Raw genomic sequence first — 18,579 nt, forward strand, 5'->3', positions numbered from 1 at the left:
CATTTTCAATATTTCAAAAATCTTTTCAGCTATTTTCAGGGTTAAGAAAAATAAAATTTAGGCTTCCTGTTTTAGAAAGCTGGACCTTCAAAAACTCAGCATGGTAATGTGTGGTTATCCTACTCTTTTTGATCTGAAGCACTGGTTGTCATTAGAGTTGTCTTTAAAACAAACAGGAAAAATAATTATCAGTGAATAAAGTTTAGCAGATAAACATTTTAAAACGTGAGGAGCATAAGGTAAAAACTTGAAACTGAGCCTAAAGCAAAATCCCTCAGACCAGATATGGCCTTCTTACATCATTTCCTGTTTAAGGAGCAGAGTGGGCAGCCCTTTGGGGGAGGGCGGGGATTCTTTCTCTTAATGCAAAGAAACCCCCGGGGCGGCAGGGCGGGGCAGGGGGGAGGTTTGAGGCAGAGAGGAGGGGTCAGCAAGTGCCTCCAGCCAGATCTTCATTCCAGCTATCAAGGCTGATCATGGGCAGTGGATAGCACAAAGAGCCCCAGTGGTCAAGTTACAACAGACGCTCCTTCCCCTTCCTTGATGAGAGAGGAGCCAAGCCAATTAATTTATCATGATAAGATTTTTCAAAGAATCACTCTGAGAATAGGAGGCCAGGGGCCAGTTGTCTTGTCTGTAGATACAAGTACCTATTGTGGATGAGAGGAGGCTGGTCTGGGCAGAGGCCAGAGGTTTTCAACGTCCCTTTTGCTCAACAGGAAGTTCAATCCAATACCTGACAGAGAGTGACTCTTTACAGCCTTGGCCTGGAGTTATCTGATCGCCACACAAGGAAACATTGTAATCCTTGTCTCTGCCCTGGCCCTGAGGTAACCACCCGAAAGGTGGACTCCCAGCTTTAAGAGAGAAAAATTATTCTTGGCACCTTTTGTCTCTTTTGGGAGGCGTATCAGTTTGTGGCCTTTATAGTATCCATGTGAGGACTCGGAAAAAATGTCAGATTCAATATTTTCTCTTCATCACCACTCTCCTCTGCTTTCTGTTGGTATCACTCCAGAACCTCTCTGGGGATATGGTGCCACTGTGCTGCTGTCAGTACTGTTTTTCCTTCTCCCATTAGAAAAAAAAAAAAAAAAGACTTTACTAAACCCATTCCACACATGGATGGCCCTAATGATAATTACTGGGGTGAAGTTCTTTTCGTTCCTATTAGAAAAGAAAGCCCTCAAAGATGCATTGCAGTGGCTGAGATTGCAGGTCTTCTCCATATCAGTGGGTGTCAGGTACCCCAGACAGGTAGGCACAAGGAGAGTACTGTCTCTGCTCTGTCTCTCTGGGAAGCCATGTGCCCTGCCTGTGCCCCCTCATCCAACAGTCACGAGGAAGCATTATTGATTCACTTAATTTATTTGTGGCCAATGAGGCTAAGGTCACAGAAATATCCCAGGTGGGCATGTTGGCTTAATCCTATTCAGTCTTGACCAATACTCCAAAAATATAGACTCTTGATCAAATCACAGATTAGGTGAGAAAATATAAACTTACCAGTAAAACAACCCAAAGGAAGTGTCTGTTAACATGACTCCTCCACTCCAGCTTGTATGGAACACTTGCTATGTGCCAAGCACCTTACCAGTCATTTGCATTTATGTTGTGATATTGAATTCCAAAGGTTCTATGGTATCACCCCAATATGAAAATAACACCATTAATAATGCAAAGTTTTACATTTGGAAAGAAACCTTAGAGATCTTTTGGCCTAGTGTCCTAGACAACACAGAAATTCCTTCTACAATGTCCCTGACAGTTTTGCAATCTCTACTTGAATACCTCACTGTCTCTCATGGCAGTCTCTTGCATTGTGGGTCATTATGATTGATTTAGGAGAAAAAGTTAGATGCTCATACCAACACCAGCAGGTGCTTTTCTGCTTTCTGTTCTAGAGTTAATAAATTAGGACACTGGCAGCATGGCAGTTCTCACTTTAGGTCTTCTTGATCAGAGAACAAATACATTTTGACTGGGAAAAACCTTCTTTTTCTAAACCATTCTGCTGAAACAATGTATGTTTCTGGGGAGGAGCTGACATCCTTAGCCAAGTTCAGAACCAGTTGGAACCTGGTGGATATTGAAGCAAAATTGAGCCTTTTGGGGTTCAAGTTCATTTATTATTGGCAAAACATGACTTCCTGTTTTTCAGAAGAAGTTTTTTTTAAAGACTCATAAAAAAGGTTCCTGAGGCTTCTTGGACATCAAATGGCTCTTACAAAACAATATTTTGATGAGTTAAGTGTAAATGAATCAGAAACATGTGGATTAAATTTCCCTTAAAATACACAGGGGCTTTGAAATTAGGGGAAAAAATGTTTGGCAAAACAGGGTCTGACTTTTGCCGAACCAAAAAACTTTGAATTAGATTTGGAAACAATGGACCAACCCAGTTTTCAAGCACATTGACTTTCACTGAGAATGACTGTGGATTCCAAAGCATCGTCCTCCCTTCCCTTTCTTAGTCTCCCAGATTCACTGGAGACATTTTTAGAACAGTGACTGTTTTTTATCTGAAAGTCAAGATGCACCTCCCCACATGACATTCTCCACCTCTTACATCCCGATATTCCAATTCCAGCCTCCCTTCCCTGACTCACTTCCTCCTCCTCCCATGGCAACACAGAGAAGATGTCAGGCAGCAAAAGAACAGCCAGAAAGATGAACTCCAGAGACATGGATTCTCTGCGGGTGAAAAAGTCTTGCCATGAGTCAGACATGGAGCAAGACAGACATTCTACCAGACAAAAAGGGACATTCACTAAGAGAACCAAAATCCACCTGTACTAATTGCCTGCAGGCCATGCCTTCAGTCATCCCCCATCGTCTTAGTGAAAGAATACTCTTCCAAGATTAGTTTTCTGTGGGTAGAGAATATACATTCTTCAGGAATGGATTCTCAACACAGCACTTTCAGGTTGGTGCTGGATTCCCCAACCATGAAGACGTCTTCACAGCCAAAAGGCCTCTGCTTAATGCCCTGGCCCATCAGCCAAGCAGGGAAAGGGGTGGCTGGGGCAGTCTTCAGTGCCAGTTCATACCAGTTCCAGGAGTTCCGTGAGAGCCTTGCGTGTTGGTCTCTGGACCAGCTCTCAGTACTGGTTTGTCTCCCCCAGGGGAACTGTGTAAATGGAAATCAGACCATTGCCAAACAGCTTGAAGACAGCCTTCCCTGCAGCAATGCTGTAATTTCATGTCTCCCTCCCATCACCACTTCCCCACCTCCCACCCTTCTCCTCTGCGGTCTCTGAGGCCTCATTCTGCCCCAGCTCTGCAGAGGAGAAACTCATTAATGAAACACATGGCTTACTCTCCTCCACTGCTGGCCTTTGAGAAGGTTGTTTGATGGCAGTTAACAAAAGGGCTTACCACAGTTGGCAAGATGGATACCCACGCATACCTACCTTTGTTCACACTCTGAAGCCCAGAGTACCTGTAGTTAATGGTGTCGTCCTCAATTCTGCACACAGGTAAACTAAGCTTAAAGCCCATTGATGGAATAGAGTTGGTGTTCTTAAATGATGGTAAACACTGACACAGGCTAGCAGCATCCTTCTTTAGAGCTCTGGTGACACAAGTCTGCTCAAATAAATCGGCGTTCTCTTCCAACCTAATTCATTTGCCTCCAAAAGCTAGTTCACATGCTTCAGGGGATTGAGAAGAAGGACTGGAGGAGAAGGGACCAGAAAGAAGAGTCGTTTAATAATTTATCAGAATTTCAAAGCAGGCATCCAAAAAGCCTTGAACACAATAATGTACCCTCCTACACATGCAAGAAAAATCATCTGACACACAGCCAGTGGGATATACTTTGGTAATTCTTCTCATAATCTTAATGGATTGCTTTGGACAAGTGGTTCCCAACCCCAACTCATCTGCCAAATATCCCAGAAATTTTTTTAAAAAAAATACAGATCTCCAGGCCCAGATCACAAATGGATTGAATCAAAATCTCCAGAGATGAGCCCTGGAAACTTTATTATTAAAAACAAGCAAACAATCCAAGTTATACTGACCTGCCCTTGATCACTCAACTCTTAATTAGCACCTTTAGAAGCAGAGATGAGTGACCCGGAGGCTGAGGGATGCTGTTTCTGTAAGGAATGATATTTTCCTCTGGGCAAAGTTGATGCAGAGTTTCTCTGAACTCCCCTTTGAAGGCAGGACCAGGTCATTTTTTCTGTTTCCTCTCATTAACCCATCCAGATGGGGCCCTAAGGGACCCCTTAGAAACAGTCTTTTTTCCTACAAGAGAGAAGGAAATCATTATAGTTTTGTTGATTACATGCTAAAAGGCCATGTAGGCATATAGTTCTCCTAGGCTTCTGAATATCCTGTACTGGTTTAAAAGGATTCCAAAATGGTGAATAGTTTTATAACCTTGGGGTGGATAAAACAGCTAAAGCAAAAATCAAAAAGATTAGTAAATTTAACTACATGATAGTTTTAACTTTTATACATTAAAAACAATGTAAACAAACTGAATCAGTCAATGAAAACTGGGGGAAATTTTGCAAAATACATGCAAAGGGTCACTGTCTTTAATACATAAATAGTTTTCATAAATCAATAGAAAAATGGGAAAAAGACATGAACAGTCAATCTACAAAGGAAGAAATGAAATGGCAAACAGGCAAATGAAAATGCTGCCTCTCGGTATGAATTTTTAAAAAAGTACAAATTAATACAACGTTGAAATCTTATCATCATCTCTCAGGTGGAGAAAGTTTAATATCTAGTGTTCTTAAGACTATAAGGATGGGTGCTCTCATACATAACTAATTAGAGCAAATTGGTACAAGCTTTCTAAAGAGTTAATATCAATATGATCAAAATGTGTGAATCAGTCAGGAAGCATAAGGCTATGCTATGATACTGAAGGACCTCCAGATCTTCATGGCTATTAATAAGAAAATGCATTTCTCATTCACACTCTTCACCTGCCATGGCTCAGCGGGAGCTCTGCTCCATATCATCTTCATTCCAGGATGCGGGTCAATAGAGCAGCTCCCGTAATAGGGCAGCTTCTGCTTTCTGGCAGAAGAAGAGTCCTGGCAAAACATGGACTGGCTCTTAAAGCTTCTGCCCAGAGGTTTTAACATGTCCACCCGCATTTCATTGGCCAAAGCCAATCATGTGATCACTCTAGGGTTCAGTAAAACAGAGACACGAAATCTGCCACAGGGCACCACTGGGAATGAACTAGATTTGGTGAGGAATCATACAGTGATTCCTGACCTAATGTTTCTAATTCAAGGACTTTATCCATCAGAAATAATCACGATGTGCAAAAAGTTTATGAATGAAGTCCTCCACCGCATCATTTATAATGGCAAAAAATTGAAAACAACATAAGTTCCTAAAAGTAGGGCATTAGTTAAATAAATTGTTACATTTCTATGATTGAAGAATTTAGCATTCTTCTAATAAGTAGAAGAATATATAATAACATAATAACATGGGAACATGTTTAAGATGTTCATAAACTGAAAAAAACTGTGACAATGTGATCCCGATTATGTAAAAACTGGGAAATATATATATGTGTCACATACTCAGTAAAATGTGTCACATATCAGTAAATATATGTCAAGTTAATAAACTAAAATATACTAGAAGGATGCCCACCAAAATGTTATTATGTCTCAAGATACTTGGATCATGAGAATTTTATTTTTCTTCTTTGTGTTTCTCTACATTATTTCTTTTTCTTTTTTCTTTTCTTTCTTTTGTTTTTGCAACTGTATGTTTTACTTCCATACTCAGAAAAAAATAATATTTTGTTTTCTCAAACCATTGCAATATATTTCAACAAAAACAAAAGGAGTGTGGTGGGAAGCGGGCATCTTCTTTGCAGGAAACCACAGTAACAAGGTCTTCCTGTCTTTGAAGGTCTAGAGTGGCCATGAACCATAAAACAAGTGCCCTTTCTGTGGGTCGTCCTATTTCATGAGGTCTATGAATTATTTAGAAGAGTCTAACTGACCACTTTGTTTCCATCTTTCTCCTCTCTCTCTCTCTCTCTCTGGATCTCAGCCACAACTATGTTCGAGGGTCCATTACACTTTTTATCATCAACCTGCACCGATCAAGAAAGAAAATCAAATTGGCTGGGACTCTCAGGGACAAGCTCGTGCACCAGTATCTGCTGCAACCCTACGGACAGGAGGGTCTGAAGTCCAAGTAAGTGCTGATCTGGAAATAGCTTAGGTGCAAGAGCAGCAAGAGGTGAGTGGGAGGGAGCTGGAGTCGCCTCTTTGCAGAAGGCACCAAGGGCGCTGCTGATTTACTCAGGGGCTCAGTGGAATGGAATTGGGTGACTAATGACTCCTTTTAGGACGCTGGTCAAGAACCTCCCCATCTCTAGGCTGAATTCCTCAACTGTGAAGTCAAAGGGTGGACAAAGTATTTTTCAAGGAGGGCACTCCTGGATCTGGGCAAGACAATTTTCATTATGCAGAATGATCACATTTCAACCTATTTAGCATCCTTGGCCCCTGCCCACTAAATGCCAATAGCACCTTCTACTCATTTGACAACCCAAAACACTAATAGTGGAGAACCATGTCCCTTTTAGCTGTAACATCCTGTAATGCTATAACTCTCTATTTGTCATCATCTACAAACCTCATGGAGCTTAGAGGAAGAAGCACCGAACAAAGGGTCAGAAGTTCAGAGATCAAGAGTCAGTTCTGCCCCTAACGTTATATCTTAATTTCCTTATCTGAACACCAGAAGAGAAATTATATTCAGGGGGCTTTGTGGTCCCTTCAAACTCTATAAATATATGACTCCGTGATACTGCCTACCTCCTTCAGTCTCTACTAGAGACTGTTGGCAACACTGACCTTGACCAACAGAAAGCAGCTCCAGGACATGGTGAGAAGGGCCTGGTCAAGGGTAAAGCCACCCCAGCTTCCCACGTAAGGCCTCCCAGGAAGGGTATGGGATGTCATACAGACTGGGAGCACTCCCATTCCACTTTTAATGTTTACCAAGTTTAACAAAGCTGTAAACTTGGAGCAGGTGGCTTGCACTCCCACAGCTGCCCACAACTATTTGTGCTGTAATTGCTCACTGTTGCGCTGCAACCTTGGTGGCTTGCATTTGGCTTCCAACTGCATGTGCAATGGGAACGAAGCACAATCTGGGAAGTCACTTACTGAGTTTCTTTAGCCCACCCTAGATCTGTAGTTTCAGTCTTGGTTCACATTCTGGCTCTGTTTTCTGGCTGCATGTATATTACTTCTACTTTTCTTTCCTGTCAATCCTACCTATATCAGCAGAACTCTCTCGAGTGTTTTATCCTCTCTCTCTCAACTTCCCAGTAGTTTGTAACTGGTGTGCTGAGTTCCTGGTCTTCATCCTAGACAGGAGACTCTGTTCTGGTTTACTAAATAATCATATAACCTGGGTTAATCCTTTAATCCTAATCCCTGGGCCTCAATATCCTTATCTACAAAATTTAAGAGTTGCTGTATGTTTGGTAAGGTCCTTTCCAGATCAAAAATTCTCATCTTGGGTCTGATTTTCTGAGGACCATGAGTATGTTTCAGTCTCCCCCTGCCATTCAATAATGACCTGCAAAGTCATGTCTGGCACAGGGGCTGACTCTTGAGCAGCGATTGTGACAGCTCAGGGTCTCTGGAACCAAAGAGATCAGGAGCTGGGTCTTCCCAGTGTCAGGAAGACCATGTGTGCCACGTGGAAGGAACTAATTAAATGCCTAGTCTAACAAGCCGAGGTAGCATTCCCTGCTCTGCCACTTGCCGGCTGTGTGTCTTTAGGCAAGTTATATAATCTCTGTGAGCCTCAGTTTCCTCATCTGTAAAACCTCTCATGGGGAAAAGAGTAAATGAGGTTATCTATGTAAAGTTCCCAACACACAGTAAATACTCAATAAATGCCTCTTGCCTTCTTTTTCCTCAATTCCAGTCAGTTGGGGAAGAAGAGGGAAACAACTGTGCTGAGAACGTTCTTCAAAAGCAGAGTCTTCTCAGATTTTTTAGATAATGTGTCGATAAGACATTTGTTAAGATTATGATAAAAAGACATACGAATTGCATAAAAGCAAAACCCTGAAACATAAGGAGATGGTAGGCAGAAAGTGGCATCATTTTATGAGCTTGTTTCTCCACCAACCAAGAGCACAGGCCTCTAGCCCTGCTTACCCCGATTCTACATCTGTAACCCCAGGATTACTCCCTGATGTTTGAACCTGGCCACACCGTGGCCCCTGTTCTACCTATACCTGTCCTTAAGGGTAACTGAAATGACTCTCACTGATTACTGATATGCCGTATTTCCCCATCTTGTACCTCACCTTGTCACTATGTTACTGAGGAGTTGTGTTATGGCTTTGTTGAGAATGTCAGAGAGGGACAGGGAAAAAGAGAATTTCATTCCACAGGGGTCTTGAACTGCGGGTTGGTAATACCCACTCAGATCAGATAACAATGTCACACAATTGGAAGAAGAGGGAGCCGGAATCAGAAAGCCTGGACATGCATCTAGTTGCTACTACTTACCTGTGTGATCAAACCTCAGCCCCCTCACCTGTCTGAGAATCAAATTAGAGCATATGAATGAAATGAAGCCTGCTACAAATGAAAATTTCACACGCCCATGCATACACATACACATATAAGTATAAATGCAGACACCACATATGATGGTACATATATTATATTAAAGAGAGTTTGGGGTTGGAAGTTCACAGATTGAATTACAGTTCTAACCCTGCAACTACTTCACTGTGTGATTTTGGGCCCTTCGCTCACTTTTCTAAATCTGTTCCTCTCCTGTAAACTACTGCTAATTTAACAACTGTCCCATCCTAGACCTTGGTGGCGCTGACCGTGTGCTGTGCCCTCTTGGACTATGAGCTGCCAGACAGGGACTGTCATGTACGTGTTCAGTGCCACATCCAGCTCTCTGCTCAGTAAATACTAATAAGAGCAAGAGCCCTCAGTGGTTGTGGGACGGGGGTCTCACAGGAAGGGTGTGGTTTCAGTGCAGCAGACTCTGCAGGAAAAGATGAAAGGAAGTGCTAGGAAGTGATTTCAGCCTTTGGTGTCTCCTTCTCTCTTTTATAAGCCTCTGGGGCCAAACTCTGTGTTCTGTGTCTGCTAATTCCTAGCTGCAGCCTGAAGCCATATTAGCTCAGAGGAGGATGAAAAGCTCTGGGAGCAGGGGAACCTGTAATTGCTCCTGTCCGGAGGAAGCGGGAGGAGGATACAGAACAAGTCAGTGTACCATTCAAGCCGCGAGTTGGGTGTTTTGGCCTGGAGTTGCAGGAGGAGGGAGATGTCGGCAAATGTTTTTGATTTGTAGCGAACATGAAGTAATTCTCGTTCTCTTAGGATTGCCATCAGGGCTGGAAATAACTTGAGATCTCTGAAAAGGTATCTCCATGTGAACTCGGGGCTCAGGTATATCAGGTACTGCACAGGAAGCAACTTTGAGGACACTAATCAGGCATAGCCCAGGCTCCCAGGTCCACAACGAAGGTTCCTGTTTCTCGTCTCAATGAGTGAACCAGTCATAAGACCCACCACTCAGGTATCAACTCTTCATATAAGAGAGTTCTCCTTCTAGGAACCAGGCAAAAGGTGGGTGCCCTTTACCCTCCAAGATAGGAGAAGGGAAACTTTTAGAAAACTGCAGAGTGTGTAAGGGTGTTCTGTGTCTGGAATACTCTTTTCAAGGTTGGCTGAAGGAAACGGGGAGATTTAATTCAGAGAAAAAAAAAAAAGTAAGTCATGAGGACTTTCTTCAGATATTCAGAGGACTACTAAGTGAAAGAAAACAGATTTGGCCTAGAATCCTCTAAAATGACAGAAAACCAGGAAGTGCAATTTAAAAGAGAATGATTTCACCACAAAATGAGTTCATTTTCCAAAGGCTTGCCTGGTCTGACCAAGGACAGGATAGGCTTTCTCAGGAGGTAGCCTATTAATCAGAGAGTCAGCAGCCATGGCCATCTCTGAGGTGCTCTAAGATTCCTCACTCAGTGGGAGGTTGAGGTAAAAGATTACCGCTTCCTGGCAAACTCTAAAATTCTATCATTCTCTTCCTTTCCCTCCACCCCCCAAAAAAATTCCATGCTCACTGGCAAAGTAGCTTCTTCAAGCCACCGAAAGGCCACACAAAGAGACTGTGTTACAGGAGAGAGTGGTGGTGATATCAGACTAGTTTTTCTCCAAAAAACCTTTAGCTATATGTCCCTCTCTGTCATGTTCCCTAGTTTCTCACCTTTCTGTGAGGAAGACTGAGCATTCATACCCCAGACAATCATAGTTCCCCTTCTGGGTAGGTCAAAGAGCACCTTTGGGGGCTCCACCATCTACAAGGGAGAGAATTGCTTTGTGCTTTATACGATCACAAATCAATAAGCATTGTCTTCTTGGGAATCAGTTCTACCCCAGACATAAATATCTCCAATATCCTTCAAAAGAGAAGTAACGTGAAGTCAGGCCAAACAAGTCAACTTATATCAAACAGCAGGAGGACTCACTTTTGGGGGGAAACGTCAAACCAAGAGCAGGTGTTTGGTCAGATCCCAGTGTTCTTCCATATGTGTTTTGTTCAACTCCATTTGAATGGAAAACTATCCAAAAATTAGAAAAGAAGAAAAGAACTTTTGTCACCTTGGCTGTTCTATTCTGACACACTGACCTGGAGGAATCAGCAGATGCTAAGGATCCTGGAGTAGAATGACATTTCAAGGTGATCTGCCCTCAGACAGTCTATGGCTAGGACATCTGGACCAGAAGATGCTCTGTGTTTAAAGACTTCTGGGGATAGAGTGCCCACAATTTCAATCCTGTCTGAATTTTATAAGAACATTAAATTTTATAAGAACACTGGGGCCTGCTGTGCCTGTGGCTGGGCCTTTATAGATAATAAAGAGCTTTAATAGCCATGATCTCATTTACCCTTCTGAACAGCACCATGAAGCAAGTAGAACAATTCCTGCCTTTCTCCCATTTTAGAGCTGAAGAAACTGAATCTTAGAGCATTAAGTGACTTACTCAAGACTCACACAACTATTATGTGATAGAGCTAGATAATACCAAGCGTCCAGATCTCCTGACCCTGAATTCAGTGTGGTTCGTTCCACACTGTACTACCCGCCATGAGTCTGGTAATACAAAATTATAATGACACAATGACAAATATGCAGTATGGATAACTGAACTCTGTCATGATACTGTCTAGGTTCATTTCATCTTAGAGTTTTTATGTAATAAATATAGTTTAAAAGTATTAGGTTACTCAGAAATGTTCTTTCCTTTAGATTAAACTCATTCTATTCCATTAATAAATCCTAATTTCAGATCCTTCTTAAAAATTCTTCTCTGGACTGCTTTTAAGGTTCTGCTTCCCAGTCACAGAATTTTAGTAAAAGCAAATTTTTATCTTAGCAAAATTGAGGGATTCTATTCCACTTCTTCTATGCTCTTCTCAAACAAAGGGATTATTAACTGCCAGGAGTGACTATACATTGGTTTATTTAAGGTCTCTAAAAATAAATCTCAGTGTATTGTATTTGACCCCATACACACAGACACTGCCAGCTGCCCTACTCCTGATGGAGCCCACCCTCCGAGGTGCATCTCTGAGGGAAAGATGCTGGCAGGGGAGGTTTCTCAGGGCAGCTGGAGAGTATATATCTTCATCCATTCACCAACTCTTACTGAGATCGTACTCCATGCCAGGAATAACTTATTCCTCTTCGGCAGCTGAACCTGCAGTAGCGATTAATCTGGCGAACATGTTAAATGAATTGTGGTCCCACAACTCTTAGTAAACTCAGGAATCCCAAGTAGACAAATTAGGAAAAAAGTCCGAATGTAAAGTTTAATATGAATGTTTCAGATCCGAATGTCTCTTGATAGACCTAATGACAGGCCATGTCAGCACCCAGCCTTCAAAAACTATTTAATGTGAGATGTTTGGAGGAGAAGGGGAGAAAGGATTCTGAGGTCTCTGCCCTCAAAGAGTTCATCTCTATTATTAGAAACAAACAACTAGCAGGAAGCAGCCTATGGATGGTGCCATGAGTATTTCTGCCTTGGGGGTAATAGGTTCCACATTAAGTGTTTGAATTTCATATCTGCATGAGCCTCTCCTTCAGCTGCCATGATTTTAGCTGAAGGAATCTCAAGGCTCGTTTGGACCAAGAATCTTATTGCCTATTCTGGGAAGAAATAAATATCTCTGTGTGTGTTTTTTCCTTTTTCTACATACTTTTTTCCCCAGCCCTCTGGGATACAACTTTTTCTTTGATTTCACTCTCATTAAATCCTATATCAAAGAAAAACGTTGGCATCAAACTGCATGCCTTTAGAGAGGTGTCATTTTAATGTTAGCCAAACAGAATGGCTCTGAAAATACTCAAGTAACTCCCAGGTGCTAAGACTTTAAAAATAACTTCATGTCCCTGTTGGAACAGACCACATTCTGATACTTCATCTCCAGATTCAGAGCTCTGCTGGTGTGAAAAGTCCTGAGGGCTGAACTGGCCACCCCCTGACCCACCACAATCTCTCCCTTATGGTAACTGGAAGCACCGCATTTATTCTGGGACATGGACAGATCTGGCAAAAGGAGCCTTGGGAAAAACCTTAACCCTAAGAATTCTATACCAAGACTTCTTACACACTCAAAAACAATCCGAAGACCTGTTTTCTAGGAGCAAAGGGCCATTACTCCATTTATCTAAGCAGACTCAAAACATCTAAGTGTTTAAATTCTCTACTGCTGATATTAGTTGGTGCCTGGAGTTTTTGAACTCCGGTTGATCAGATGTATGTATTCCTTGCAGGTTTCAATTATCTCCATTTGCCTGGGATCATTTAAATTAGTTTCTTTTTAAAATATACCACTCTGAAAAATCCACACTTATTAAAAAACGACTTTCTAGAGGAAAAAGTTGGAAGTACTCTTAAAGATTAAGATGTTTCTTCTATAACATCCCTGACAGAAAGCCTGTCAGCTTCTGCTTGAAGAGACTGTTCATGTCATTGGTTGGCCCACTCTAGGGCTAGACGGCTCGGATTGTAAGAAAGATCCTCTTTATATGGAGCCAAAGCATATTCTCTTCCCACTCCTGCCCTTGTTTTAGAATGAATCTACACCTTTTTTATAATAACTTGTCAATATGTCTCCCCTTAGAATTCTAGTCTCAAAGCTGAACACTCTCGCTCTTTCAACCATTCCTCAAATGGCCTGATTTACAGATTGCTCACTGTCCTGTTCACCTTGGAACCACTGAGACTTGGAGCCTTATATCACATGATTAGCAGTTGTTTTCTCACTTCAGACAAACTGAGCTGTGGAGGTCTGAAAAGGAGCAGGAAATATGAACATTTTGTTATTACAGTTTGCCTCATCAATACAGAATAGTAAGATTTTTAAATCTTTGCCAATTTTATAATGAAAAATAATATTCTTATTTAATTTGTATTCTTTGAGTATTAGTGTTGTTGAAAAATTTTATGTCTATTAGTATTGTGTCACTTTTATGAATTTTCTATGTCCTTTGCTTAGTTTTCTACGGGGATATTGTTTTATTAATCATTGAAAAATTTTTTCTAATATAAGGCAATTTCCCCTTTACTATCTATCATATGTCTTGAAATATTTTCTCCAGTATTTTATTTGCTATTTTTCATCTATTTCATTTTTAGGGTATTATTCTGACATATAGAAACGTTCCCTTTTTACATAGTTAAATATATTTGTCTTTTGCTTTGTGGCTTCTTCCATTCCACGTATATGTGTATGTATTTATGTTCCTGAAATCAGATAAATATGTATCTTTCTTCTCTTCTAGTTTATTTTGTTTCATTTTTTATCTTCGTTTCTTTAATACATTTGGAATTTGTTCTGATGTCCTATAAGAGGTAAAGAAGATCAATAGTTGTGCTATTCAAGCTGAGAGTGTGTGAAGAAACCTGTTAACCTACACAGGGCTTCAGGCGCTAGTTTTAAAATGTCATTAAAAAAAAAAAATCCTTTTAAAAGATAAGGGTTAGAATAGAGGCCTCTTCTTGCCTGGAGGAAAGGCTCTGCCAGTGCAGATGCACCTACAACATCTGCAGCCCTTTCAAAAGGCCGCTCAGAGCCCCTTAGGAGAAAAGATAAGCTGCAGAGGCAGAAAGTGGCAGGAAAGATGCCTGCTGGTGAGAAGATTTCAGAGCTTCCCTGAATGACGAGAATGTGATGCTTTGTCTAACCAGCAACACGCAAGTTAGTGTTCCAGTTCAGAAAGTCTGCAATAGACGCTGCAAATATAGAGATATAAATATATGTGAGTATGTATATTTATAAAAATATTTATACTTAAGGCTCTAAGTCGGTCTGTAGAAGAACAAAAAAAAAGAGAAGTAAATGTATAGAGAAACGAACCTTACAAATCTTTAGTGAATGTAAGCTTACTCACTGAAAATTAGAGTGAAAGGTGCTCATTTGAGGGTGTTCGTGGCTCAGAAAGAGATGGTAGCTAATAACCAATGTATATAGCATTATCTAAGTAAATAATTATATACGTATCTAGAAAATATAGTGAAGGTTCTGAGCGATACATTTAATCCTCTTGCTTCCTCTTGCCTAAAGAGAGCTTGAAGTGCTCTGTAGGGAGCTCTCTGGGACACACCTGAGAGAAATCTGAATGACTTTATAGAACTTGCACTTCAAGAAAAGGACAAAGTTTTCTTTTCAGTGTTAAAGAAACACGGAGTTTCTTATCGTATGAATGCTTCACCCGATTCCGTTCTTAACCTATCCTGTAAAGCAATACACACACACTTCCCTGGTACGTGTGCGCTGAGACCTGTTCATCTCACCAATGTACACAACACAAGGAGAGGGAAGACATGAAGCAGTTCTATTGAAACAGCAAACATGCTCATCTCAGACTCTTCAACTAAAAGCATGCCTTTTCAAAGTTCACATCTTCCTTTTGACTTAAAAAATGTGGCCTTCTGACATGATACTCTAAAAGAGTAAGAAAAGCTGGTTTTATTTAAAATAAATTCAGAAGGTGGTTAGAAAGCTACTTCCTCTCCACCCCCAGCTGCAAACGTATTCCCTCTTTCTTCTACCCCTGGTGCTCAGCCGCGCCTGTACTTTGAATCACCTGGGGAGTTTTAAAAACCCCAGTGCCCAAGCCTCACCCCAGACCAATTAAACCAAAATCTCTGGGCTAGGCCCAAGGGACAAGTAATTTTTATCACTCCCCAGGTGATTCAAATCTATGGCCAAGGTGGAAAAACATTGTCCCTCTACAAAGGGGCGGAACAAGATCCCCTATGGTTTCCATCTTTGATTTCACCCAGATTCTGTTCTTCATTCAGGCACTAAGCCATTTTGCCAAAGGTGTGAACATGCCATGAGCCCCCAGGGGTTCTCTGCAACCGAGTGGAAGGATGTGTACGGCTCCCCAAAGTTTCCTTGTTTTGTTTTAACTCCCAGATTAGTAATGTACAGATCACTGTGCAGATTAGAGGATTATAAAATGCTTTTATATTTTATGGTGACTCGACATCTTAAACCAAGATGTTTAGGAATCCAGGGTTTTTGCTGTTATTTTCTAAGAGTTTTCATGCTTTCTGCTCCAAACACATTTTCTTCCAGCTCACTCCCAGCAGCTGGAGTCTCTCCGCACAGCTGTCTATCAGGGCTGTGGTCTCCCCGCCCCACTGACTAGGGGAACCTCATTGCAGGCAGAGATTGCCATTCTATTCCAGGTGACTCCGGTGAAATACTGGTAAATGCGCACCGTAGGGAACAGCTAGCATGTTTCTGAGCAGTTGATTCTAAACTGAGGGGCAGGGAAGCAGAGCATGTAGGCAGTTCTGGTGGACTGAGAGATAGCCCTCGTCTTCTCTCTCCACACCCTCCAGAGGCTGTGGTTTGGGTGATGGACAAATGCAAGCCCCAGGGAACTGAAAAGTCCTAATCCACCTCTTTCTTATAGCAGGGCCTGGGCCCTGCGTCAGTATTTCTCTGGCTGCCAAGCATTGGGAGCCCATGACAGGATGCAGTTCATTCCAGTCAAGGGGCTAGGGCGCCAAACTGTGCACCACCTGCCAAACACCGGCAATCGCTTGGCAGACTACCTCTTCCCTGATCACGTCCGCAGGAATGATTCAGTCACTGCACTCAGCAATTGGACACCTGAGGACTGTGGAACAGAACCTGTGCCACCTGGGACGTCTTATTTTTCCTTATCGAGGGTATACCAGTGCCCCTGGTATTATAGAGAACACTGTCAAAATCCAATAAAACAGATATTTATCCCTTTGATTTAACACATTTGAAAGAGCCATGACCTTATGGAACTAAGGCTTACGGACCCTATATCATACTGTTACGTACGGAAAACCTATCTGTGTACTTGTGCGTGTGCGCACACCACACACACACACTCCTACCCTCTTACCTGACTCTTTATCTCACCTGCTGACTGCTTGCAAAGGGGATCCTCCTAACCCCTCCCTCATTGTCTCTCCCAGCTTCGCACAGTTGGTGTGAGGAAACCTGGTCCCTCACCACAGAGGATACTTTAACTGTAAGATGAGACAGAACACAAGAGGGTAAATATAGGAGAGTCAGAGTGTAAAGGGAGAAATTAATTCTGACTTGGGAATCTGGAAAATCCTCAGGGCTGAGGGCCGTTGAGCAGAAGCTGGAAGACCCAGTCCTATGTCTAGGAAATGCTGGAGGGAACTTGAATTTACTAAAGATTTAGGAGTACAAAAGTTCAAGGGCCATTTTGCTTGGGGGCGTGGCACATCACTTCACATGACAAATATAGACACATCATGGGCTGAAGGGAAAGGCCACAAACATATATGAAGGCCAGAATGCAGGAGGACTCTAAATCCAAGCCAAGAAGTTGGTTTCCTCCTGTCTCTCTCCTCACGTAATGTGTTAGTTATAGTATGCCTGACCACACATTTGCATGTTTCTTTTTTTTCTATCTCAGCAGGTAATGACTACATCTGTTATAATTGAATCTTTACAATACAACGAAGAGTAGGAATATGAGTAATGTCCCTCACACACCACTTGTGAATGTCAATGATCATGGCACCAGTTCTTCACAATGGGAAGGGAACAGAGTTAACCACATATTAAAGTCCCCATGAGTTTTATAGCTAGTTTCTATTGTGTCCTGTGGTTTGAGTGTGATATGCCTATGACATGGAGCTTTGACATGGTCACAGAATCAAAGTCTCTTCCCAAACTTCCCCCAGATAATACCCTCATCTGTTAACAATATCAGGATAAATCTAGGTTCCTTAGCTGGGCTCTCATCTTGTCTGCCAAGCGTGCTAAGTTATTTTAAACCATTAGAAGCACATGGTAGAAACCCATTTATGGCTTGGACAATTATTACACAGACTTGGATAGAACACAGATCAAATCACAACCCCCAAACCTGACTGCAAACAGGAAAAGCCTATATCCCTCTCAACTTGCCTATAAACCCAGCTCTGTTTGTGTAAAGGAGTCCTAGTGTTTTCTCCGCTCAGTGATACAAAAGGTCGATCGACACACCTCATTGTTTCAATATGCACTCAAAGAGTAGGATGAAGGGTGGATGATCTTATCAGCCTCCAAAGTGTCTCAGTGGCCAGGAACTTCATATATGGTAATGGGCTTTTGAATGGGGTAAGGGAAACAGGAAGGTTTTATGGCATTTTCTCTCTCACTCTCTCTTACAGTCTCCTCTCCTTAACAACAATAGAGGAAGGGATTGGAGTGTCCAACCAGCCCCGTGAGAACTCTAGAGAGGTCGACTGAGTGTAACTTGACAAACATTAATTTGAACTACTAGCATAGGCAAGAAGGCACTGAACGACATGGTACTGAAAATTAAGAAATGAAAACAATTCTATTTAGCAGGCAAAATGACTCCTGAACATGGATTAAATAAAGCTGAGAGGATGCATGCTAAAAGGGAGCACCAAAGAACGTGCCTCCAGCTGGGGCTCTCAGATAAGGCTGCAGTGGAGGAGGATACTTCCTATGGGGCCTGGAGGGAAGAGCATGCTTTTTGACAAATTCTACCAGGTTCCAGGCAGAGCAATAAACACACAGGAGAAATGCTGCAGGACGCACTTGGGAGGAAGTAACCCTCCCCATGACCCTGGAGGAGTAGGAGTGCCCCAGAGAGGGTCATGACCATCCTACAGCCTTTGCTCCAGCACTCCTGAGCAATGCTCTCAGCGGGGTAGCGATTGCTCCTGGCCATTTCAAACGAACTTGCTCGCTAAGCTTCCCCAGATACGCAGCCTCTCCCAGAGCAGGGGAGGGGAGCAAGGCCCCTCCGTCCTCAAACCTGGCCGGGCTCCCTCCTGCCTCTAACCTGCCCCTGACCTGGACAAGGGAAGGACAGCTGCACATACCGGCTTCCTAACTCAGGCAGGGGTCCTCGGGGGGACATACACGGGGTTGGAGGACGCCGGGGAAAGGGGACTCGAGAGCCGGGTGCTGAGTCTCGGGCGCCACCAGCCCCGCACCTACGCGGACCGCCTCCCTGCACACTGGCCGGGA

The 18,579-nt window shown here is 42.5% G+C and overlaps 1 protein-coding gene across 3 annotated transcripts in view; it reads left to right on the forward strand.

Moving 5' to 3' along the window:
• The window catches only part of HPSE2 (heparanase 2 (inactive)), a 538,231-nt gene that overhangs the window by 511,898 nt on the left and 7,754 nt on the right, over window positions 1-18,579 (forward strand). For all 3 annotated transcript variants that reach the window (XM_006925894.1, XM_006925895.1, XM_006925896.1), the window contains one exon: window positions 6,046-6,192. In XM_006925894.1, coding sequence (XP_006925956.1) covers window positions 6,046-6,192 — 147 coding nt within the window. The remainder of the gene's footprint in view (window positions 1-6,045; window positions 6,193-18,579) is intronic.

Source organism: Pteropus alecto, unplaced genomic scaffold, assembly GCF_000325575.1.
Source record: "Pteropus alecto unplaced genomic scaffold, ASM32557v1 scaffold88, whole genome shotgun sequence".
NCBI classification, from domain to species: Eukaryota; Metazoa; Chordata; class Mammalia; order Chiroptera; family Pteropodidae; genus Pteropus; species Pteropus alecto.